General features: G+C 37.1%; 2 protein-coding genes, 1 long non-coding RNA gene and 1 pseudogene across 4 annotated transcripts in view; 3 read left to right on the forward strand and 1 right to left on the reverse strand.

The window, feature by feature from the left end:
- LOC111341757 (uncharacterized) overlaps positions 1-4,706 on the forward strand; it is a 42,951-nt gene extending 38,245 nt beyond the window's left edge. Inside the window, exons 3-5 of the mRNA XM_088732696.1 lie at positions 887-949; positions 1,453-1,966; positions 2,036-4,706. Coding sequence (XP_088588822.1) covers positions 1,873-1,966; positions 2,036-2,574 — 633 coding nt within the window. The 5' untranslated portion in view covers positions 887-949; positions 1,453-1,872 and the 3' untranslated portion in view covers positions 2,575-4,706. The remainder of the gene's footprint in view (positions 1-886; positions 950-1,452; positions 1,967-2,035) is intronic.
- A 6-nt stretch (positions 4,707-4,712) lies between these two features.
- LOC111341759 (uncharacterized) lies at positions 4,713-8,428 on the forward strand. Its single transcript, XR_015991544.1, has 3 exons — positions 4,713-4,754; positions 6,573-6,644; positions 7,480-8,428. It is a non-coding gene; the product is annotated as an uncharacterized LOC111341759 (long non-coding RNA).
- Positions 8,429-11,172: 2,744 nt separating this feature from the next.
- On the forward strand, positions 11,173-18,216 carry LOC111341765 (uncharacterized). Its single transcript, XM_022948768.2, has 5 exons — positions 11,173-11,325; positions 11,723-12,199; positions 14,224-14,265; positions 15,524-15,586; positions 16,718-18,216. The coding sequence occupies exons 1-5, from the start codon at positions 11,256-11,258 to the stop codon at positions 16,912-16,914; spliced, it is 849 nt and encodes a 282-aa protein (XP_022804503.1). The 5' UTR covers positions 11,173-11,255; the 3' UTR covers positions 16,915-18,216.
- Positions 18,217-19,367: 1,151 nt separating this feature from the next.
- LOC148724164 (uncharacterized) lies at positions 19,368-25,804 on the reverse strand (annotated as a pseudogene). Its single transcript, XR_015991540.1, has 5 exons — positions 25,304-25,804; positions 23,428-23,877; positions 23,001-23,333; positions 22,595-22,660; positions 19,368-21,333 (listed from the first exon to the last, which is right to left on the reverse strand). The product of XR_015991540.1 is annotated as an uncharacterized LOC148724164 (transcript).
- Positions 25,805-26,532: the final 728 nt, after the last annotated feature.

A 26,532-nucleotide genomic window follows, 5' to 3' on the forward strand; every position in this document is an offset into this window, starting at 1 on the left:
TATATTTTGAGAAGCCTGAAAACGTTCCTATGATGTTCTCACACTGACAAGTATATGAGATATTGTTTCATTAAATCAATACAGACGTGACCAGGAAACGTATCAAAGTTACAATTTTTTACTGTAATGTGGTATGTCAAGTTAGTTTTCCCATGCTGTGCGACTTTTTATGATGCGACTAAATCTCATGGCAAATTTAGCATAACAAAAGGTAACTAAACAGGTTTACAATGCGAAAATGCAGCTATCTTTCACGTATGTAATGGTTCATTATTATTTATACCTCTCAGTAAAAGAAAAAAAAATAACACTTTATTTAGTCACACGCTTTATCCTCGTAGGGACAAATGAGCCAAGCACTTGAGTGTCTTTGTACAAAATTTGGGCAACATGCCCTGATATCCATTCCATATTTTAGAATTTGGGGTCATTTTCCGCCATTCCGTGTTTTAGGATTTGGGGTCATTTTCTGCCAGTGTTTTTTAGGATTTGGATTCATTTTCTGCCATTCCACCATTCTACCGTTCCGGCTTTTAGGGTCGCCCTTCTACATCATGAAAAAAAATTTTCTGGGAATGTCAATTTTCTGTTCTTACAGTTCCACCTCCAGTAAATGTTGCATCTGCAAGTGCATGATCTTAATACTGTTTGGCCACCAACTACAGGCACAATGGTTAAATTGTGTATTGTTTGTTTAAGCCTTGTTAACTACACCCTGTGACTATTAGAGAGAATTTAAAAGGTCACTTCAGAGTTCTTGTGGTTCAGTACATGATCTGGTGCCAAAATCATGGCACAAGAGTGAAGTGGCCTGGGGTTGGTGTAATGAATAAGGAGTCGTGGTAATGAAAAATGAGTGAACAATGTTATTTTTCTTTTCTTACAGTTCCGTCTGCTGTAAATATTGCATCTGCAAGTGATTAAAATCCTGTTTGGCCACCAACTACAGGTATGGTTAAATTGTGTATTGTTTATTTAAGGGGGCCATCTAGTCAGATTTTTGCAAATTTTTGGTCATCCGACCACTTTTTGGTTTTTGCTTTAAATCGATGGTTTAACCTATCAACTTTAAGGTTTTGAAGTCTTTTTAAATTAATTTTATCAGTAAAAGCTTGAAGAACGCAATTTCCGCAACAATTTCCACGCAGATGTAGAATTTAGCTTTCTTTGCATTTTATTTCAGTTTATTAGCATTCCCTCGGGAATATGTTTTGTTTTTCTTTCCCGCGTTCGGTATAATTTACATGTTGTTAATATTCTAGCCTTTTAGTTTCATCGTTGATTTCACCGAGAGAACATCTGGTTTAGAGTTGCCTTTTTTCGCGGCCTACATTGAGCGCCGATACAATGTACGTTCCTATAGTTATTATGTTCATCGCGTTCGCTTTAGCCGCCTTTCAGTTTTACATTTATGAATTTTGTAAACTTGTATTTTTGTTGGTTCTTCATTAGTTCAAACCTCTCTCTCCGATCGAGCGTTTGAAATCATTGCTGTAAGCGGTCACGAAAAGACACGCCTTTTGGCAGTAACAGCAGACGATCTATCCATCTTTCCTTTGTTCCCTGAACACATTCAAAATACTTCAGCTTGTTTACCATCGAATAATCATGCCTAAAGGGAATAAATCTGGTGTAAAACAATGATTTATAAAGAAAAGTGGTAGTGGTAAGAAAAGAGAGGCTTTCAAAGGTATCCCAAAGCACAGAAAGATCGCGGAAAATGCATCGAAGAGACTTAGATTGGAGATCACGTTTGTTGGTGAGGATGACGTGGTAAGCGAGCAAATTCCGGAGCCTCGTGCCTCTGTTTCTTCGAGAAAGCTACAGGAAAGTGACAATGAAAGTAGATCTGATGAGGATATTTCTCATGAAATGTCAGTGGCCAAGGGGTATCGGCTTGTGCACATGGAAAGTCTTCAAGAGTTTGTTGAGAGGGTTCACTCAGCCAGCCAAGATTGTGCTTCAGGTAAATTTATGTAAACTTTCATCCATACCTTCTGGAGCCAGTTTTCTAAACTGTTACTTTTTTGCTCAGGCTATGTGAAACTTAAAGAGAGACACAAATACTGTTCTGTAAACTCATGGTGTAAATTCAAGAAGGGACTAAAAGATGTTGGCAAGCCCCATCACCTTGATGCGGCTTTTGTGAAGCATCTAGAACCAATTTACAGTAGGCTCAGCGACCCAGCTCTTCTGACCAGATGTCCCCCTGGATTCACACAGAATGCAAATGAATCTATTAATGCTCTGGTTTGGAAAATGTGCCCTAAACACAAATGGTATGGGAAGAAGAGGATTGCCATTGCATCTGCTTCAGCAGCACTGCATTTCAGCTGTGGCGCAAAGGCCAAACACGATGTTATGGTCATGCAAGGCTGGCATAATGGTGTTGGAACCTTTACCAAAACAGCAAGCAAAAGGAGAGATTTAGAGAGAGTGTCACAGGCAGAGAAGAGAATTCAGGGACAACACAAAAATTACAGACTTGCTAGGAGCCAAGCGAGGAAAAGGGATGAGAACATGAGACTTATCAAAGAGGGCACAACATATGAGGCTGGAGCCTTTAATTTTTAGCCCCCAGGAGTGTAAAACTGACTCAAAATAGTTAATTTTCTTTTCTTTTTATTTCAAAATTGTTTGAGAGTGATATTTTGGTGCTGAATGATGCTATAATCACCTTCAATTGATATTGCATTGGTTAAAGGAGGAGTTTTTCTTTGTGACAACTTTCACAGCAGTTTTCTCATAACTGCCCTTTTGCGGTAGTTGCCATCTGCCCCCACCATTTTTTTACTTCATGTTATGACCAATTTTGTGAAATTTGGCACAGGCTATCCTTTTGATGTACGCCTTATGACGTCATTACTTTTAACCCTGGAGCACGACTTTGAGCACGTACTTGAACAGGGTGAAAATATCTTACAAATGATACCAGAATGAGTGCAATTGAATGAAGGAAATTGGAGAAATAGCCAAAAAACCATATAACTTTGACCTGAAAATCTACACGAAAATCTTTTTCCATTACCCACCTACCTTTCTGAACATGTGGTTTGAAAATAATGAGTAGTTTCCTGTAAAATCTCTACACCAAAATGAAGCCTACTAAATTTCCAGCAAGCGAGGAGAAACTTCAGGCAAGGAGAGGGGAAAAAAAGGGCAGGAGAAAGAGAGAAAAGTAAAAGTCGTAAGTGGGGCATTACTTTTCAACCCAAAAACTATCTCGAAATTTTGCTTTCTGCACGTGCCCGAGATTTTCAGGCCACCATTTTGCATTTGGATCGAAAGGCCGTTGAGTGTGCAAGCTGTCAATGGGTTTGTGATAAGTTTGAGCTTTTAAAACCACAACAGTGACCGGAAATCTGCTCGACTAGCCTCAAAACACAGTTTTCTACTAAAGCTGCGGCTGTTAATGGGTTAAGCCTTGTTAACCACACCCTGTGACCATTAGAGAGAATTTAAAAGGTCACTTCAGAGTTCTTGTGGTTCAGTACGTGATCTGGTGCCAAAATTATGGTACAAGAGGGTAAAGAGCGAAGTCACGTGGCATTGGTGTAATGAATAAGGAGTCGTGAAAAATTAGTGAAAATTTCTTGACAATCAGTGTGGGGAGTGAATAATTAACTGTGGGAGGGAGGCTTTCACAGGGTTCCAGCACACCTTGAAAGTCCTTGAATTTCATTTTTTGTTGTCAAGGACTTGAAAATTAACCCTTGAATTTAGTCTCAGGTCCTTGAACATTTCTGAAAAGTCCTTGAAAATATTAGTGCAGTTGAATCAAAGTCGAAGTTTTCTTTTGTTTTTGGTGTTGAAAGGGTAAGTTTCTCAAATTGCAGGAACAAGTTTCTCTTTTAAATACCCTGTCTAATTATGATGTTTGACATGTCATAAAGAGCAATGTTTTTTTTATTTCTGTCAGTTCCAATTTAATGCAAAAGGTCCTTGAATTTGAGAGCTAAGGTCATTATATAAAATGACCTAAAATGTCCTTGAATTGGGTTCATGAAAAAGTGCAACAACCCTGCATTTAGTTAAGTAATGGCAAAGGAAAGAAAAAAGGAGAATTTCTTTTATTTATTATAGAAAGCAGCATCGATGAAGAAGATCAAATTAGCCTCATCTGTTAAAACCCACAAAAAACTGTTGGGCAAGGATTGCACCATATCTTGCTATAATCACCTTGTTGAATAATCCCCTTGACTTTGCTTCAAGGATTATTCAACATAATTCACTGTGCTTTCATTGAACAATTGTTATTTAATTAGTTTCCTGCTGTAAAGTTGAGTTGAATACTACATATAGAGCTGCACCTTGATGTGCCATATTTATGATAGTTTTTTCCAAACTAATTGGATGATATGACAATTTCTTAGTTTTGGTTTTGCAACACTCTGATGTACTATGAACAAGTTGATCTGGCGGGACAATTCTTAATAACAGTGGAATTTTCCTTATGTGAGAAGTGGCCTGGTTTTGGTCAGTTCTTTGGAATGAGGGGGCAAACAGACCCCTAAGTCTGCGATGTTTAGTATTTTTGTTTTGGTTCTTATCATGGTGAATTATCAATGAATTTCATCATTTTTCCCCTTCAGAGATCTGTGTAAACAGGGTAGTAAACCCAATTAGCTGCCTTTAAACAGTTTTGTTTATACGTTCAAAAAAGTGAGGTATATATATATACTACTAGACTTTTATTTTTATCTTTCTTTAAGGGGGAACAGCAACACCAATGAGCACAGTTACCCCATCCACAGGTACTATACTATAAACAATAGAGTTACAGTCAGCGATAAATTATTTGATACCAACTATAATTATGATAGCTACCAGTTCCTCTGAAGACATTCTTCAAGTAGGAGATAAGCGGATTGTTCACTTATGATAAATGGAAGAAAGTGTTGTGAAGCTATATTAGCCCCATTTTGTGACTCTTGAATCAGTTTGCTAATAAATTCAAACATTCAGTGTACATTACAAGTACCTCACAACTATTATTATGAGGCAACTATATATAACATAATTTATTTTCTTCCAAAGAATTAAAGGTCACCCCTGTTAAATTTGGGTTCCAAAGATCAAGGGATGATTCTCATGATGCTTTTAATTGGAAAATTCATCACTCAACCAATAAGTCAGATATTTAGTCACTCGTTTCATCAGCTAGGCGGTGAAACTGTCTTTCAGTCACACAAGTCATGCTTAATGCATACACGAAATGTTGTTTAACCCTTTCACCCTGAATATCTTGGATGTAATTTTCATTATTATTTGCCACACAATTCAGGGTGAGATGACAAAGCGCAGAGCACTACTCCATATTGGAGTACCCTATGGAGTACCTTAATGGAGTACCCCTAAATGTCATGTAGTGGTTACATAAAATATTTTATGAACATGGTGAATCATTTAGATGTACATATCCTAACATATATTGAGCTTACCAGCTCTTCGAATGTCACAGTTTGATACAATCCAGTTTTTTGGGGCACAGGTGACTAGGTCTCTCAGTCTTACTGGTTCCTCAATTCTGGTTTTACCGCTGTGTAATGAGTCCTTTGACGAGAAGACAAACAACTCCATGTGATGAACAAAACCCACTGTTTCGATTTCTGCACGAAGTAAAATATTTAAGCTTACTGCATTTCCCAGATCAACAACCAACCCCAGTCATTTATTTGCCGACCCATCACTGTTATTTTTTGGTTTGTTTACATACCTCAATTTTATTGCGCTACAAATAGATGGGAGAGGAGAAGCTCAGTTTAAAGATAGGGATTACCTTTTTAAGTCTTAACCTACAAATGTAAGCTTGTATCCTCATCGTTTTGCACATTTTAGAAACCCAGGAGGCCATATGTGTTACAAGATGGATCACCACACTTCTTACAGACGCCTGCACACATAAACAGGTATTTTGGAAGACGTAAAACTCGTTGCAGAATGAAGGTTGTCCCTCCTTTTGGCCTCTTGAAGATCATATGAAAATAGATGGTAGTCAGCCTCTTAACGATAACGTTCATGAATGCTAGCAACATTAAAGCTTTCCATCGGAAGTGGTCGGCAGTTTAATGTTAATTTCAAGATGGTGGTCAATTCGTGTACTACATCGAACTGCGACAATCGGAGAGCTGACAAGCTCAAAATATATTAGGATATGTACATCTAAACGATTCACCATGTTCATAAAGTATTTTATTTGACCAATACATGATTTTTAGGGGTACTCCATCCAGGTACTCCATAGGGTACTCTATGGAGTAGGGGTCTGCATTTTGTCATCTCCCCAATTCAGGTGATGTTAGTTCTGAGAATATTGGAGTTGGATTAACTAATAATCACCTAACTGACATTTTCCCTAATTCTCATCACTAGTCTCCCTTATATTACATTGATAATTGTTAAGGAGAAATTCTGTTTTGGTCACTCGATCATGGGAGTTAAATTTGCTTATTTTAGGGCCATAGCAACGACATGCACGGTCCTGCCAGGAGGGGGATATTTATAGGTTTTTTTGTTCTTAAATAAAAAAATTATGTAACGTTATTTTGCTGCGAACATTTCACTGAATATAGGTGTGACCAGCCAAAACAAAGAAACTTGTACATATAAACCACCAGTTACAGAAGCTACAACTTCAACTTCAGGTACCAATTAATTCACTTTAGTTATTATATAAAGTTGTGAAAAAGAGAAAAATTGACAAAAGCGTATTTAAATATGTCAAAACCCACACATTTTTTTCGTTGGCCATCTACATGTAATTGCAGCCAATGATTGACTTTGTGAAATCAATCAGGACATTTTATTGTTAACATCTTTAAATTAACTATACTGAACCAGACAAATACATCTCAAATGTCAGCATTTGGATGGCTAGTCTGCAAACCAATAAATCTAATTTCATGCTTCTAACATTAACTAAATTTCTCTTAAAGTAATAACTTGAGGCCTTTGGTCCTTTAACTCCCAAGATCTGATTGTGATTTCTCCCAAGTCTAATTACTACATATTTCTGTGTGCATGCATTAGTGTGGAGAATCTGGTGCTAGATCAAGATAACAACTCTCACCTGAAGTTTCAGTATTCTCATTACCTGTTTAATTTTTGGATAATGTTTGGAAATTATAGGAAGAGGTGCATGACTAATCGTCAATCATCTCTGGAGGTTGAAGGGTTAATTGGATCCTGTTCATTTTCCACCCCTTTTAATCTCATTTTTAATAAGTTTACCAATGGATATTTTTATATCAATTTAATGAATCTAACACATCAAATACTAGATTGATACTGTGTAATCTGGTTCAATTTATATTCTACAATCTGAATAGAAAAAGTTCCTTTTATATCTCCTATTTTTATTGGGTCTTTAAAAGTGACCATAAAATTAAATACAGTTTCAGATTGAAATAAATTACAATCTCGTGAAGGTGTAACTAATTTGTTATTTCATGTAATTTCTTCTTATGTTAAATGGAACAGGCACCAAAAATGAGGTAGTCATTGGGGCTTCCATTGGGGTTGCTGCAGCTGTAATCCTGATTGGATGCAGTGTATGTTGGTATTGCAATTGGTACTCCAAAAGACACAGAAGACAAAGTGATGCCAAAAAGATTGCTGAGCTATCCACTGAAGAAGGAGCAGAGCTTGGGGAAATTACCTCCCCTCTTTAATGATTTCAGCATATTAATTTATTAATTATACTAGCTATTTTTATACAATTATTTTTAGGTACTTCTCAGAAGTTAACAGGTTACTTTAAGTGCATTTTGAATAAGATTGGGTGGAGAGATTCTTCAATGCTTTACTTAAAGTTAACTGTAACTAAGGGTAGACAGCTGCAAGGACTGCAATACACTGCAGGAATATGTTGCAGCGACAAATCTTGTGTAAAAGTGGATGTGTCGAAAACGAAGACCAAGAAACGAAGACCTAAGACCCACTGGTCAAAAACGAAGACCCCCTGGTCTAAAACGAAGACCCTGTGGTCTAAAACGAAGACCCCGTGGTCTAAAACGAAGACCCACTGGTCTAAAACGAAGACCCACTGTTCTAAAACGAAGATCTTGGGGTCTAAAACGAAGACCGTGTGGTCTAAAACGAAGACCGTGTGGTCTAAAACGAAGACCCTGTGGTCTAAAAAGAAGACCGTGTGGTCTAAAACGAAGACCCTGTGGTCTAAAACGAAGACCCTGTGGTCTAAAACGAAGACCTTGCGGTCTAAAACGAAGACCCATTGTTCTAAAAACCCTTTTTTCAAGGAAAGGCTATACACTAAGCTCAATTGTTCTCATTTCTGTAGCGCATAAATTAAAATGTCATCTGAGCGGGTGTGGAAAAAGCGTGGCCTACCCTGTGGCCTACCTTATGGCCTACCGGTGGTCTGATTTTTAAGGACATAAAATAAAATCAGTAAGAGTCGAACGAATAAGCTGGCGTCCAATTCTCTCTCTCTCTCTGAAAAGGGTATACTAAGAGGTCGCTAACACGATTTTCAACGTCCGAGGGAACGAAACACTGCAAATAATATCAGCACTCAACCATAACGGTAGGTTAAGCTGGGGACGTATACAAGACATGGACCGGGTTCCATGAACAACGCCTATGGACCCGGTCCATGGACCACCCCTAATTTTTTAAAAGAAGATCGCCGCTGTGAATATGAAAATTTACCGGAGGTCAGGGTACGAAAAACACGGACTCGTATTTATCGCGCCCCCATAAATGGGAAGACCATAAACTCGTTTTGAGATACTGAAGATTGAGTGCATTTTTACCCCCCAATATTTTGCATCAAATTTAATGCATCAAAATGCATCAAGGATATGAAAAGAGAAGACTTCTTCTCTTTATGTGGTAGAAAACCAGGATTAAAAAAAAACCGCTTAGATCAAGTGAAATCGTTAAAATAACGATACAAGGAGCAAACAACACACGTATGGAACAAGGTAAGCCATTTCTATTTAATATCTTTACTTTTAACTATCTCTGTAGATATCTTGTAGAAAGTCCCGTATAAATCCTTAAAATTATGCAAATTGTGTTCCTTGTGTGGTTCTCAAAGAGAGCTCGGGCTGCCTGTACCAAAACATCACAAGAAAGTCGTTGGTAAGACAGTACTCAGGAAAACGTTCAAAGGTTTCCATCAGTGGTATCCTTTCCAAAATCTTACCACCGGTAGGCCATAGGGTAGGCCATGGCCTAGGCCAGGTTTTGTCCACACCCGTCACTTACGATCCATTTCCCTGGAGGTACGACAAATTCCCAGTACGACCCAATTCCCTGGAGGTACGCTCCATTTCCTTAGCTTGATGCACGATCCATATCCTTGATGTACGATCCATTTCCCTTGAGTTACAATCCAACTCCTAAAAGGAAGATTCATTTCCCTTAAAGTACGATTCATTTACCCAGAGCTACGATTCATTTCCCTCAAGGTACGATCCACTTACCTAGAGATACGACCGATTTCCCCTAAGGTACGATCCATTTCCGAATTTTGTCCCAAATCCCCCTCCAATAAGTACGTTCGATTTTGTTCACCTGGCGCCGAACGAGGCCATGGAAGAGTTGAGGGCCTTACATCCCCCTTTTTTTACTCGTGTTCGCAATCGGTGGTATTGCTAATGTCAAAATGCGAGTTTTCTCACTTGGTATAAAGAGAGAGTAGAGGAGAAAGCAAACCTTGCCTATTCTCCCTAGGAAATCCGAGAAGTAAGTTACATCACAAGAATTATTCACTAGCCAACAGTATCGCTCGCTTACCCTGCTGGCAGAGGCATTTATTTGTTAACTTCCCCTACGGTCCACGGACTTTATTTTTACGTGGGCCGTAGGGGAAGTTAACAAATAAACGCCTCTGCCAGCAGGGTACCGCTCGCTGGGCGTGTTCGAACTCAAAGAACGTGGGATCAGTCAAACAAAACGCCCAGACTCCTTGCGAGACTCCCCTTATCTTGTTTGTAAATTATATTTTAATATCCTTTACTTTAGAATTATATTTTGTATTTTATATATAGATAGTGCTTAGATAGTTAGTAATTAGATTAATTTTAAATATTTTAAATTTAGATAATTTAACTTGGAGATATTAGCATGTATTTGCTATCTTAAATTCAAGTATAAATAAAGTTATTGTCATTGTCATTGTCATCGAGAGTTGACTCAAAGGAAAACTGCCGAATTTAAATGTGCGGATAGATATGGCTACACCGACAAAGGCGTCCTCTCGCGATGAGGGAAATAAAACATTTTTCATTTTCTTTATTCTTTCAACTCATCGCCAATTAAATCGGACAGGTCTTCTGTTTTTGCCACAGGGCCTGCTCGGCAAAGTGCTTGCTTTATTTCTCGAGAATTTCAACCGAGACTGGACCTTTTTAACTTTGATAGTCAACTATCTTCAGCCGTCTTTCTTTTAAATATAATTGCCTTTCATTGTTTATTTAATAATAAATGCGAAGGGCCATGAATGACTTCGTGGATCTATTGCTAAATGATGAGTACGTTTGCTTTAGATTTATTCTTTAATTTCTTTTCATCGAGAAAGTGAAAGAAGTTCTCTTTTTGAAATTTTGTTAGGTAAAGTGATTGATAAATTCTCACTGCCATTGGAGAGAGACAGGAGGGAGTAAAGTAACTGAGAGAGAATTGGGTAGGAGTGACAAAACTAGCCTGAGGGGGGGGTAGAAAAATGTAATATTCTATTCTTTCGTTTGCCTGGGAATACTTCATTGTGAATTGATTTTATTTCGGTCCATTCAAGGTCTCTATGGTATTCCTCGAACATAAGGTCGCTGAACGACTCGCAGGAAATAATTTTTCCCTCCGCACTCTGCTGTCTCCCCCACCCCCAGCGTTGTTGACTTCTCAGTCACTGGATACTACACTACGTGACATTCACACCACGTGTGCCTGCTACTAGTTACGGTGGCGAATTTTCAATCTCAACTGATATTTAACAATTATTCACCGAACCTGAGGCGAATAATTGTTTTAGTATAATTTCAGAGCTGAGCAACAGAGAAATTTCTAAAATCATAACATTTTAGGGACATTTATTAACATTTATTAACATTTTATTTTAACATTTTATATAAACCGCGTGGTGGAACGGTTTATATTGCGTCATAGAAGGAACCGCTCGACCAATCAGATTGCTGGAAACTCTTTGCAAGGCTCTGAAATTATATAACCAAATTACGCTTTTAAACCTAGGTTACGTCTAAAGTTAGGTAGTGTAGTATTTAGTGGTGGACATGAAAGGGTTAATCATGTATTTGGCTACTTGCTCACTTGCTCTTCTACTTCTTTGGGTTACTGCAAGAGGTGAGGAAACCTTGTGATGTTGTTTGTTTGCCCTTTTCTTTTCCTAGGATGCAGAATTCAAACCCTGCATGTCTTGGGTTTGGCCGGCGTGTACAATCGCTACCTATTATTTTTTTGTCGAATGGTGTCCAAACAGAAGTCAAAGATCAACATTGTAACATCTCATCGAGTCCGAAGAACGGTTTCATAGTTTTGAAGGAAAGTTTGAAGTCAGAATGTGGGTTAAGCGCGAGCTATTCGCCGTGATTGAAAACGATTACTCAGCATCTCAGTAATTTGTTGATAAACAGTATACGTCATTTAGTTTTTATTTTGATCTCTATCTCCTATATAGTTGAATTATGCGACTTTGTATATCAAGGGAAGAAATTAACCTTGTTTATTTTTATCCTTGCAGGGGAGGCTTTGCTTAACGCAGACGGTAGTATTACTCAGCCAAATGAAAGCGTTAAGATATCGGAGGATCAGATGGAATTGACCCTCACGACAAACATCATACTTCCAGCTGACACCATGTCAGTTGGAAAGGTTATTGTTTCGGTCTTCACTGCAGATGATCGTGGTGGCCAACTCACTTCTCGATTGGCCAACACTTCTGGAATCACTGAAGCCTCGCCAAAGGCGCAGAAGGTTCGCGAACTTGGATTGGAGAACGCCTCCATCACCTTAACGTCGAAAGTCTGGAAAAATCATACCACTAATCGGTTTCAGGTTGGATCAGAATTAAGAATCCGTCTAAATGGGTCGACGACGCTTTATCAGCATGTCTTTCAGATACGAAAAGTACTAATTGTAGTAACTTCTTGGGGAAAACTTGGTAAAGCGGATGTTCGTCATAATGAACAACTCTTCTTTATTTTTTACACAAAGTCAGGTGAGCTTTAATTTTATTTGGTTGTGCTCCTTAATTAGTAAGCAGGTTGGTCCAGTGATTAAAGAGATGCGCCTGCTCTGATGGGGCGAGGATTGCATCATATCTTGCCATAATCACCTTGTTGAACAATCCCCTCAACTTCATCTCAGGGATTATTCAACATTATTCACATTGCCTTCAGTGAACAATCATTAACCCTCTAACTCCTCTAACTGATTGTTAATTCTCCCCTCCAGCTGCTACAAATTTTCTTGTAAATTAGTTACAAGAATTTGGTGTTATTTCAAGATAACAACTTTACCTGATGAGTTTGAGTATTCTCATCACTTGTTTGCCAGATAAGGTTTGGATATTATAGGGAGAAGTTACATGTTGATCACCTCTTGGATTTAAAGGGTTAATTAGTCTCCTGCTGTGAATTTGAGTTGAAGACTTAATAGAGCTGCCCTAGAAATGTACCATATTAATTATAGTAACTTTCTCAAACTTATTAATTATTCATATGGTTACAAGCCAATCGGAGTGCCCCATTTTGGTCAGGTACATGTATCTTGATACCCAATGAAAATCTAGATCAAGAATACTCCGGTTAGTTCAAAATCTGATGAAAACACTGATCAAGACTCTAGAATTTTAATTGGCAACCTCAATTACTATACAATCAATTATTCACTACTGTTCCCAATAAGTTCATCTCCCAGAATTTTCTTTCTTCTTTAGCAGTGACAAATTCTTTCTCCTCCTTTTGGCACTTGATATGGAGGCCTTCTTTGGTAGCATTCATCATCTCTGCATCTAAGGCATGCCAAAAAATGCCGAACATATTGTATATAATCCACCAACAAGAGTATGTCACTAGAAATAAAACCTGAAACTATTCCCGAAATGAAAAATACCAAACAAGCAAAAACCAACATGTTTAATTTCCCGTACCTTTTATTGTGGGCATCAAGTGGATTCAACACCTCGTTACCATATTTGTCTCCCAAATGATGCTTCAGACCACACACTATCCCGTACACAGTCCTGGGTGGATACCTTCCCCTAAATCTTTGGTGACTTCCATTACAAACTTCGTGAGCCAGTAGTTAAGAGATATGACATCCATATCCTCTATTTCACAACTAACAGGATTAACCTTGTGCAATTCATAATCTTTGAAAAGACCACCAGAATCTAAAATCGGCACTTTCATTTCCCTGCTGCTGCCATGCATTCCCAAAATACTTTTAAAGCCCATTTGTTTTTGTACTTTGTAGAAGATAGAACAGCTTCATTGGCCAGGACTTGTTCCTCAGCTGCACTTTTCGGCAAACAGAAATGACGTGGTCTTCCTTTCTCCTTCTTCTCAGCCATAACCATCAAATACAATGAAACACTGCTAGCATGTGACAAAAGGCTTTCAAAATACAGGCAGAGACTTGCTTGAGCTATTTACCATTCCTGCAGGGAATAAATTATTTTTGCACACTTTATTGCAGTGTATTTTTAGGAGTGATTGAGAAGTCATGTCAAAAACTTGTGCTTCATGTTTCATCAGGGGTTCCAAACGCCTCGAAACAATAAAAGTACTTGGCCTGTGGCCTCGTGCTTTCATCTGTTTCTCATTGTTTGGAACCCCTGATGAAACACTGGCACTCGTTTTTGACATATTACTTTCCAAACTTATTGGATGATGTGACATCTTGAGTTTTGGTTTGGTACACTCTGAGTTACTATGAATAAGTTGATCTGGCGGGGCAGTTCTTAATGAGAGCGGAATTTTTCTTCCGAGAGAAATGGCCTGGTTTAGGTCGGTTTTTAGGAATAAGGGGTAAACAGACCTCTTTAAGTCTGCTGTGTTTAGTTATGTTTTGTGTTTTGGTTCTTATCATATTGAGGTATTAATGATTTCCATCATGCCCCTTCAGAGATCTGTATAAACAAGACAGTAAACCCAAGCTGCCTTTGAAAAATTTTGTTTACAGGTACAAAATAGTGAGGTAGCGACATACTAATAATGATTTTTTTTTTTTTTCTTTCAGTGGGAACAGCAACACCAATCAGCACACTTACCCCATTCACAGGTACTGTATTTAATTTAGCAAATAATAGAGATATTGTGATAAATTATTAGATATGTGCTCCTTTAATAGCTGCCAGTTCTTGTGAAGGTATTCTTCTAGTGGAAGATAAGTGGATTGTTCACTTATAACAAACAGAAAAAAGTGATTTGTGAAGCTAGCCCCATCTTGTGATTCTTGAATCAGTTTGCTAGTTAAATATCTCACTTATTGGTTGTGTGATGAATTTTCCAATTAAAAGTATCATGAAAATCAACCTTGATCATTGGAACCCAAAATTTAACAGGGGTGACCTTTCTTTAGAAAAAACTAAATGAAGTTTTATTTAGTCAATCATGTCAGTTAGGCAGTGAAACTGTCTTTCAGTCAATCATGCTTATAATTTGAATATATCAACAAAGTTGAAATGGTAAATTGGCCACTGTTACGATTATAAAAGCTGACGTTATCATTTAAGTAGGATTGGCAAAATGTTAAATATTTAATAGTTCACGATCAGATCTGCATGCATGAGTATATATAATGTGCTTATAGAGATTGATATAAGCACTTTTCCATTTTAAGTTTATTATTTATACAGTGTAATAAAAATGAAAACAGCACTGCATCATGTAATATTTGAACCCTACAATGGAATTAGGGACTCTTCAATTTACTGTATCAGTCCATGCAAGGCTATATCTATAAATATGAGCAAACATAAATGATACATATATGTGCAAACTTGCATACATGTTACATATATGTTTTCATCCTCGCCAATTTTCATATATGTCGCATATATGCAGACATATGTGACATATATGTAGAAATGACTGTAGCATTTTAACTATATGTCACATATATGCACATATATGTGACATATATGTGCAACAATTGAACCTATGTCACATATATGTCACATATATGTAGATTTGGTAAGGGTAGTGCTTACATGAAGTGTCATTCAACCCTTCACCCTCAAGATCTCAGATGTAATTTTCGTTACTATCTGCCACACAATTCATGTGATGTTTAAGTCCTGAGAATTTGGAGTTGAATTAATTAATAATCCCTTAGTTGACATTTTTCCTAATTCTCATCACTTGTCTCCCTGATATTATATTGGTATGGTAAGGAGAAATTCTGTTTTGGTCACTCATGGGGGTTACTGGTAATTGTTTAATTAGGGACATAGCAACAAAATGCATGGTCCTGCTTGGAGGGGATAGGTTTTTTGTTCTTAAATGTTAACAGCTAGCATTTCTGTCACTGAATATAGGTTTGACCAGCCAAGAAAATGATACCACACATAAACCATCAGTTACAGATGCTACAACTTCAGGTACCAAATAATTCACTTATTATAATATAAAGTTGTGAAAAAGAGAAAAATTGACAAAATTGTGTTTGAATATGTCAAAACCCACAGATTTTTTTCTTGGCTATCTACATGTAATTGCAGCCAATCATTGATTTTGTGAAATCAGTGTACGTTTTATTCTAAACATCACATAACTATACTGAACCAGACAAACACATCTCAAATGTCAACATTTCGATGGCTAGTGCACCAACCAATAAATAAAATATAATTTCATGCTTCTTAAAGTTAACTAAATTTCTCTTCAATTAATAACTTTAGGCCTTTGGTCCCTTAACTCCCAGGATCTAATTTTTAATTTTCTCAAGTCTAATTACTACATATTTCCATGTGCATGCATTAGGGAGGAGAATCTGGTGATAGATCAAGATAACAACTCTCACCTGAAGTTTAAGTATTTTCACCTGTTTTGTGGATAATGTTTGGAAATTACAGGAAGAGTTAAATTTAAATTAAAATGTGTCTAGCGACTGGTTTCAATGTGTCTTTGTCAGTCCTTTCCACGTCTTGAAGGTGTTCTTGGAATTGGTCACCTAGTCTTCTGCCTGTTTCGCTGATGTATATCTCTTTGCAATAAGGGCAAGTTATGCAATAGATTACATTGGCAGAGGTGCACATGAAGTGATCGGTGATCTTAATGGATCGTTTAGGTCCCGATATTTTATCAGTGTTGTGAATGAAAGGACACGTTTTGAAAGGACACGTTTGTTACTTTCTTTGTTGTGTTTTCAACATATGCAAATAAAGTGCGTATTATACACGTCGGGTAAACACGATGATTTTCTGCCCCTTTTAATCTCATTCGTAATGAGTTTACCAAATGGATATTTTTATACAGACATTTTAAATTTAATACCAATTTGATGAATCTAACTCATCAATACTTGATTGATATTTGTAATCTGCAGTGGTTCAATTTATGTTTTACAATCTGAATAGAAAAGTTCTTTTTATTTCTCCTCCTCTTTATATTGGTTATTTAAAAGTGGCCATAAAATTAAATACAGTTTCAGATTGAAGTAAATTACAATCTCATGAAGGTGTAACTAATTTGTTATTTCATGTAATTTCTTCTTACGTTAAATGGAACAGGCACCAAAAATAAGGTTGTCATTGGTGTTTACATTGGGATTGGAGCTGTAATTTTAATCGTGATGATTGGATGCGGTGTATATTGCAAGTGTGAAAGAAACAGAAGACACACAGATGCCAAAAAGATTACTGAGCCATCGACTGAAGAAGGAGTAGAGCCTGGGGCAATTACCAATAATGGTGTTTTCCCTCTTTAATGATTTCAGCATTTTATTACATCAATTATACTTGTCTAGCAATTTTTATACAATTATTTTTAGGTATTTCTCAGAAGTTGACAGATTAATTTAAGTGCATTATGAATCAGAGTGGGTAGAGAGATTTTTCAATGCTTTACTTAAAGTAAACTGTAACTTAGGGTAGACTGCAAGGACTGCATTACACTGCAAGAACGTGTTGCAGAGACAAATCTTCTTGTGTAAAGATAGCTATACTTCTGTTGGAAAGCTTTGTCCTTGCTACAGAAATTTTGTTGGCAGAACAAGTGACACAAATTTAAACTGGTTTGAAATTGGATTTGATGGCAGTTTCAAAATGAGCCATACTAGACCTCAAATTTTAAGGCAGTAGCAATTTGTAGCAGTGACTTGTTTTAAAGTGTCCTGGAGGATTATAATTGCTTACTAGTTAATGTTTTCATATATTTATATATATAATGTTTTCATATATTTATATATATAATGTTTTCATATATCTTTATATATGTTTTTTCATATATTTAATATAAAGAATGAATGAATAGAGTTTGGTCTGATTATTGGAGTATTAAGCTTGAATATTAGCTACTGTGGGCACTATGAAGATTTAACTTATATTAAGAGTTTTTTTTTTCCCTACAATGTAAACTAAGCTATTGGGTAAGTTTAAATCAGTTTGTTCCAAATATTCATTATTACAGTGGTCAAAAGTTGTTTTGTTGCAAACCCACTCGGCTGTGCCCTGTGAATCCACAACATTTTGACAAATGTGATAACTAATGTTGTTGTCGACAAGAGTACAACCATGCCAAATCACTAATGATTTGCTAAATGGCTCGGTTTGAGTAGAAAATTAAATTCCTATTAAGTGATTGCTACAGTTGGGAAGTAATTCCTTAAGAAAAATTTAACAGATCAGGGGAAAGTGAGTGAATATTATTGTGAGATAGTGAAAATTGTGAGCGAAAAAAAGATCAGGAGAAACAGAATTAATCAACCTGCATATTGAAGGTGTGTATTGATACAATATTGAAGGCTGAAAGAATAACTAGCTTAAGATTTTTTAAGTTTTTAGTTGCATTGACTTTTAAATGACATTAATTCCTTCTTCATGAAGACTTTTTTGTTTTTTTGTTTATGACACTACAGGTGTCCCTAGCTTGCACATTGAGCCTCGTGTTGCTGATAAGTATGCACATATGTTTACATCACACATAGTGTGAAATTAAGGATTCTTTGAGGAATAGGGTCAAAATCTGACGATCTCGTTTTACAGTGTAAATAAAGACTTTCTTGCATTTATTTGTTCCTTTGCATCTAGTGAGTTTTCCCTGCTGACTAACAGAGGTTTATGCAACAATCAATTTGAAGCTTGAACATCCTCCCCCCACTTCCCCCCCCCCCCCCCCATCACAGCTGGGAAATTTGAACTTTGTCTGGATGGGGTGGGGAATTTGAACCAGCAGGAATAAAAGTGATCTAATTTCAAATATCTTAGAAAAAAATGTTCACATTGTAGAATGATGCTTACAAGCAAAAACCCAAACAGCTAGCACCAAAAACTATTACAATTACACCAGGTAGTATCTCTCATTTGGTTTTTTAACGCATTCTGCAGTGCAGGTCTGTACTAAAATCTACTTGGCTAGTACCTAGAACCACACCTCATTCTCTTGTCTTCAGTATACTATGACTAGTATTGTAACGGCATAAATCTTCTAGGACAGAATGTTAGTCCAAGAAAATTACCCCTGCCAGTGACTCAACAGGTTAACCCTTCAAAGTTAACCTCTATGAGTAATTGGCATCTAAAATCACTGCTGAATCAAACAGAGGTCATGATAATTGAAAGGGAATTATCAATAAGAGAGGTTCTGTTAGGGTGGAAAAGGCTTAAGTTCACCTGAGTAACTGCTGATATCCCATTTGTTGGAGAAAGGCATTATCAGAGGAGTGCATCTTCTTAAATTAGACTAAAAAAAAAAAACCTGGCCAATTATTGGCTCAAGCTTGGTCCTTTTGACCCAGAGTCTAGCAATTTTATTCTGGGGCCTATGTAATCCTGAGCTATGTGATCATGAAGAGGAGATTATTTCCTATTTGAAATGTAAACAGCTTCTCTGTCAATAAAAGATTGGGGTTAATATTTTCAAACTTAGAATTTCAACACATACATTCTTTTAAGCCTTATGTGTGTGCTAGAATGTTTCCAAAATCTCCCCACTGTTTGATAGTAGGTTGGGTAAAAAAGGAATAATATGGAATAATTTCCAAAGCATTAGACACTTAAATAATGAATCTGACAGCCCTTCACTGGATTGTGAAAAACCATCCCTACAGCCACCCACCTCCACCTTATCATTTTCATCTATTCAGATCTAGAATGGGCTAAAAGTATCAAAAATTACACAAATTATGCCCAGTTTCTTTTTCAACACAACTGCTTATCCTAATACCACAAAAAAAATTTATTACATCATCACATCTTCAATATTATAATGTCTCCTGCTTACAATACTATTCCTAATTGTTATAACACACTCAGTTGTCTGTTACAGTTTACAAAAAGCCATAGGAATATGACTTCAGTGAGTATGCACCTGATAGTGAAAAAATTCAACATAAAAAATATAATCTCCATTTAAACTGTACAACAGTGCTTGCATTTTTTCTAAAAAAGAAAAACGTTTTCTTCAGATTCTCAAGATTCTTGTTCTGCTCAAACATTACCAGTATTCAAACCAGCTTATTCAAGCTTTATAATAATCTAACTTCCAGTCAATTAAAGTAAAGTAGAGCTCCACTAACTCAGAGCACCCCACTATCTGGAACAAAATCTGATTTCCCCTGGATTGAACCCCAATTCATAAGTCATTTGCTATCTGCAAACTTGAACCAAATTTCACTTGTCTTGACCTCATTGTCAACTCAAACTAATTTTTACTTCCCTTTATCTCAAATTCACCCTATAATACATGACTGTTGATTGTGCAAGAATAAAGTAGTCTCTCATATGCCTGAATAAGTTAATAAGTATGAACTTCAAGAAGACTGTACCCAAGAATGGAAAAGACATGATTTGATCCAGTTTATTAACTATTTTAAAAGAGGATAATTGAGATTCAATGCCCAGCCCAAAGAACTTGCACTATTTTTCACTCCCCTTGAGAGTTCAAGTTAGTAGGATGCTGCTCTCCATTCCAAATTAAACAAACAAACTGGAACTTTAATCCTTCAGGCCACTGTAAAACTAGTCACTACAACAAAATAATGTGTGTACCTAGTGCTTTAAAAGTTGAGGTTCAATTTAGATGACTAGTCATTTTATGTAATAATGTCACACAGTACAGGTGATCACATTCTCAGTTCCAAATCCGAAACTGCCTAAATTAATTGAGTTACTTGCTCTGTCAAAATCTGTGGTGGGTACAACTGAAAGTTTCCTCCAAACCTAATGCCATGTAACACAATAATTTATTGCTATAACCTGTCCCTGCACTGTACTGCAGTGTGTCATTGCCTCAATCTGACATTTCAAACCTGTCTGGCACAGACAAATATGTACACTTTACTTATAAATCTAGATGAAGTCCCTATTCACAGAATAATATTCACATATTATAGTAAAATTTTTTTTTCACAGAAATGTTAAAATTGAGATTCAACCTGATATGAATTAATCAAAATCTATGAAAACCACTTAAAAGCAGTTACAGATAAAAAGAGTTACACCCCATTGTAATAGAAATATATTTTTAAAGAGGTTAAGACATTTCTATAGCATTTTCTGCAGTTTCAGATACTCTTCTCTTGTTAGATGAGTGATAATACCAACAAACACATCCAATCAGGGCCCTGTGGCCTGGCCTCTGGTACGCGGCTACCTTTCATAAGCAAACACACTTGACATTTCGGGCGGTCGCCGATGGGAATACCTAAACACCTTCATATCTAAAAGGGATAGCACGTGTATTCAGCAAGAAACTAAAAACTTTTCACTTCCAGTTCGAACTCTCCATCCCAGCCAGGCAAGCTTCAAATTCCCACCCCCATTGGGCACGGGCAACGGTAAAATGCCCGTGGGTTTTCTACTTGCCCGAAGGGAGGGGAGTTTTGAAGCTTAGAACTAACCGGTGCATTACCCCATTTAGTTTAGCTTTCCATTGGCGTGCGCTATCTTGCTAAGCATTCTTGCCCAACATTCTTAATGAACGCTTTAGCCAAGTGCATGCTTGCAGGATCAATTCTTATTTTCTCCAGAACTGGTTTTCAGCGAAAAGCCAAAGGCCGCTACCTCATCGGGTTTTTTTAAATGGATGTGCAATGCTTCCCCCGTCTTCGGTGAAAGGTGTGTCTACTAGAGAAGCAGTGCTGGTAAGATCAATATCATTGCCAATACTTGCAAGAGAGGCCGAATACCTAAAAAAGAATGAACGCGAATCAAAATTAAATAGAATTTTTCTTAGTTCTTAACTTAGATAGCCTAAAATTTCACGTTATACCTTTTCAAAATGTGAATGTCTTTTTCTTTATTTCTCTCTTCTTTTTTTTTTATATTCAGAAGCAATACATTGACAATAACAATGGCAAAGGAAATTTTTCTCAGTCCTAGATATCCTACTCTTTGTCACGCTTCTCCAAGGCACTTCACTTCATTTTAAATTCAGCGCCTGCTTGTTCTCTAAATACCAATGTATGCAAGAGGACCCGAACTGATAATCTCTTGCTACGTGCATTTACCATTTCATCCTCCTCTAGCCACAGTATTCTGCGCCAGTGCCACGCACCTTGCACGATCCGAGCAACTCAGCACTACTTCTGTGCATTTAACGCTTAACATTTCCAGTGGACTCTTTTCCCACAGCAATTAATCTAACACATTCGATAACTTAATCACATTTTTATTTCCCACGCTTTGATGTTACTCTACGGCACTCTTCATCTTTCACACACCAACACCTCACACTGATCCCTATTCAGATGAATTCAGGCAGGAGCCTAAGGAAAGGGTCCTGATTCATGCTAATATTCCACATCAATAAAATACTATCTCACCGAAACAAGCTAGCTTAATTGTATTTTGCACTAGTACGTACAGACTACACCAAGTCAATCCCACGCCAGCCTACTGCAAGTGACGGCCCTTTCAATGCTCCACTCCACTTGAACAACACTGACCTCGAGTGCGCTAAGCTACGTTACCTCTTTCCATACATGACACATGGCTCATACTGTTGACATTCCACTCCACATCGTTAGTCATTTTTAACATTGATCCAACCACTTCATGTACTTTCAGTCCAATTCTGCTTTATTCCTTGCATTTACTAACCTGCGAACTAGGCCTTCATTATTAGCACTACACGACGCGCGTTTTTCCGCTTGTGGGAATACTGGTGACGAATTGGGGAGATGTTTGGGGGGGTCTGGATCCCTTGTAGACCTCTCGCCGGTTCACGTAACTCAAACCCTCATAATTTCCCACAAGCTCGTGGTGAAATGCTAATAATAAGGACCTGCTCGCAAATGATACATTTACTGCTCACAAAACTATTCTACACCTGACCGTGCTCTTCTGTACATATTTTGTATTATGACTTGATCTTTTGATACTCTAACTTCCTATCAGCTCACTGTTTGGACTATGAGTTTACTTGTAGGTTTTACAATCAATACTAACCAGAACAACTGCTGTTTGTGCTGAGAGTTGATGTGTCGTCATCAGTTGTTTTCACGGTTGAAATTTCTAAAAGAAGGCAAAAAAGCAGTAGGCAGAGATTAATGACAAGTTAGAATTAGCTCATTCGAAATTTGCCACGATAAACTGATTTTAATTTCAAAACATCCCATCGATGAAAAACATTTCTTTCAGGCCCTGTGAGTAAATCCGAAGGGTCAGTGCATTGGGAGCAGCTCATAGTAAAACTGTCACGGATTAAGTTGAGCATATAATCATCACTGAATCGAAATACCATTGAATGACCACATGAAAGAAGATTAACCGTCTTTCCAAAATTCAGCATTGGTTTAAGCTACAGCCTGGCTTTAGTTTCAGTAAATTATCGAAACATACTTGCACACGTTACCTCTTATAAAAAGATTGATTTCCTCCCATGTCGTATTATGGAGGCCTGACAGATACTTTTCACAGAGGTATCGACCAGCATCTTGTAAAGTTACATTTCTTAGTTTAAAAGAAATGTAAGTTTCGTTCACTGAGAAGTCATCATCAGGACAGGGTGTAGGAATTTTTAAATTGGTAACTTGAGTGCAACTGAATTTTTTATCTTCTCTGTTCTTTCCAATGATAAGAATGGCCACGTTATTTTTTAAGAGAGTGTACTTGGCACAGCCAACAGTTTGGTCATCTACTAATCTTGTAAACGATAGGTCAGTAGTCTCCATCATGTTGGCTGACTCTAAAAAAAAGGTAGAATTTCAGAGTTTTTCAGGCTACTTTCATCATTCATACACTAACAGGGTTAAGGATATCACTGAGTTACTTTGCCTTACCATTACGAACAATTGAGCTGCCATGTTGAAACGCGTATGAGGGTCCTGTGGTAACAATCACGTGCACAGAATGCTTGAGTGGCATCTGACTCAAGCCAAGCTCAACATTCACACCATACATTGCCTGATCTTGAATGGTAAAGTTTTTAAGAGTGAATGTTAATTTGTATCTTGATTAGTTCCAACTCATTCTGCTATCATATCCGTCTCGCACCTTGAAATTTCCACCACTATCTACAACACCAAGCTTCTTGGTCATGAAGTTCCCATTATGTATTGAATTATAGATGCCAAAGGTGATTTCGTACACATCAGGGGCACCAAATGGGCCGGCCGGATTGCCTACCAAATCGTTATATGAAAAGCTCCAGCCTAGAGTGACCTTTTTCTCTAATGTGGCCTTTAACAGACTCTTTGGTATGTCATCTGTGAAGCTCATACTACATGACACTATTAAAATCAAGGAAATGCAAAACATGTAAAAGACAATTAATCAAGAGATCAACAAATTGAATTGTAATATCTTTTGAAAAATATATAGTTTGATGCAACACAAATATATCAGTTTGAAAAATTCAAGTCAACTTATATATTGCAAAGCAATTTTGACCAAAAAAAAGACTAATTTTTCAAATACACATTTTTTCAACTTTCGGTCTCTCTTACTTGCTAATTGTGTCAATAATTATCTCTTTTCCATCATCAACTCCCTTTCAGTCCCACACCAGCAAACCGATTTTAACGCTTTTCTTTTACAAGACAAAAATAATAATTTCAAATTTCCAAGGTGATCCATAAAGTCGAGAAATAGCATCTTTAAAGTGCATTGTGTTCGGCCATCAAAATCCCAAGCTCATTTAGATGCATTTAAATTAATGTAGCCGTTCTCTGCTTGTTTTTTTTAAGTAATTGTGGATCGAGAAATTTGTCACCATTATATGTCGAGGTTTTTACTCCGAGATATTCGTCCTCCAGTCTTATCACTAAGTTTTGGTGTGAATACCCTTGCTAAAAAGTGAAATTTTTTTACTCAAATCCCGACCACAAAAAGATGTCAAATTTGACATGTTTCTGATTGAAATGAGGTCCTTATGTTATATTCGGGACTTTGGAAAAGCCAAGACAGCAAATATTGGTGACGAGAGTGTGTTCAAACAGAAGATTTAACGAGCAAAAAAATTTAGCATTTAAACCTTTGCACTTCTCCTTGTCTACGATTATCAGCCGCTGTTTGAGAATGAGCCAGCGCTCATTGGAGCACAAACTGGAGGAAAGGTCGGAAATCGAACCTACTGCCAAACAACAACGTGAAATCACCACCAGTTGCGTGCTCTGAGAAAGGTTACCTTAACAGCGAATTAATTATTAACAGAAATCAGAGTTGCTCTACAACGTTACGCTAGAGTTGGGTTCTGGCGCTATTTGAGACAAAAAACCCCTCCAGCCATTCGCTAAATTCTTCAGAAAGTATAAAATCATTTTCTCCTTCACGTTTTCCTTGGCCTTGCTTTGCTCACTGCCTTTAAGCTGGTTTATCACAGTCTCGGCCGCAGTAGTTTCTCGTATGATATTTCCGTGAAAAGCAGGAAGCTTTTGAATAGTTAAACAGATCAGTGGCCGTGGATAACTTTGGAAAATTTCCTCGAAGTCAATAGCGTACGATAAGTCATTTCAGACAGTTCTGACAATTTCGTAGTGCGCTCTTAATGCAATGCTTCGTACCACAACTTTGTTGTTAAAGGGCATCAACATAGTCGAAGCAAAACTTCCCAGTTTCACCACCCCGCAATTTCAAAACATTACGGGAGACATTGAGCAGTCTTTCACATATCGCCGTTATCGTCTACACGTATATGCTACTATCGTTAAAACTTACCTTGAAGCAATGTTACCATACATATAATACTGAAGAAAACTTGGTGCAAACGTAAATTCATGTCAGCCACTTTGAGTCAAGGCAACCGCATGGAAATGTACCGAGTTAGCGTTTTCATTACCCATGAGACATTGTCTAGGCATTTCAGCTATCGTGACCAAATGTCACGACCGTGACAGTATTTGGATTTTCGGAAATGTGTTGTGGTGGCTGAACGCCCGATACCCATAGCCTCCACTGAATGATTCTTTTAAACCTCTTATGAGTAGCAGGTGTTTGTTTAGAAATATAAAACGATTCAAAGAATTGTGTACCCCAGCGAACTGTGAAATCTCTATATTCATAGTTAGTATATTCTAGCAGGTTCTTGACGCCGCAAAAAAGTTGAACCAACTGAATTAATTAATAACCGAGAACCTTGCGCTCTCTTAGTATTCAAAAGCTCGAGAAATCCGCCCCCATAACTAGTTCTCAGATTCACTTGGCGCAAACAAGGAATATTCCCAATTGGTTTGCATGAGGTTTTCTGCGGAAATAAGGTCAATATTTCCGACTACCGTTCTGTGACCATAATTCAAAGGGAAAAAACATATCGATTTCATGGTATACATACATACATACATACATACTTTATTTATTCCAGAAGCAGACTATGTATACACTAAGAGGAAATGGAAAATATGCTTCCAGAAAAGGAAGTTAAGAGGTTATCCCTATGTGAAAACTCCCTAAAAAATAAGTCTAAATGAAAATAAAATACTTAGTTATAATTAAATATTTAAATACAATTTAAGCTGAGATTTAAAATGCTGAAGATTATCAGCTTCCACTATGTTTCTTGGTAATTCATTCCATAATTTAACAATCCTAATGAAGAACGAATGTTTATAACAATTAAGTCTTGCTGGTTTGACGTAAAGTTTGTACTGATGATTTGCTCTCGTACATCTAGTTGTGGCAAAATCAAAAAAGGTTCCAAAATCTAAATGGTAAAAACCAAAAACAATTTTATAACACTCAATTAAAGATAGATAAGTTCTACGGTCAGAAAGAGTAGGCCATTTTAGCAATTTGCATCGGTCTTCGTAGGAATATTTCGTTAATTGAAAGACGAGTATGATTTTTAAAATCACTTAAGATTTCCAGACGAGATTCCTAGAGAAATTTTGACCGCTAGTTAGTCCTCTTAAGGCCCCGATTGACTGTTGGGCCTTCAACGTGACTCGTCA

This window comes from Stylophora pistillata, chromosome 9 (genome assembly GCF_964205215.1).
Source record: "Stylophora pistillata chromosome 9, jaStyPist1.2, whole genome shotgun sequence".
NCBI classification, from domain to species: Eukaryota; Metazoa; Cnidaria; class Anthozoa; order Scleractinia; family Pocilloporidae; genus Stylophora; species Stylophora pistillata.

Coding starts and splice junctions, on each gene's coding strand:
- LOC111341765 (XM_022948768.2), top strand. CDS start 11,256: ATGAAAGGGTTAATCATGTATTTGGCTACTTGCTCACTTGCTCTTCTA. Junction 12,200..14,223: donor TATTTTTTACACAAAGTCAG/GTGAGCTTTAAT, acceptor TTTTTCTTTCAG/TGGGAACAGCAACACCAATC. Junction 14,266..15,523: donor CACACTTACCCCATTCACAG/GTACTGTATTTA, acceptor CACTGAATATAG/GTTTGACCAGCCAAGAAAAT.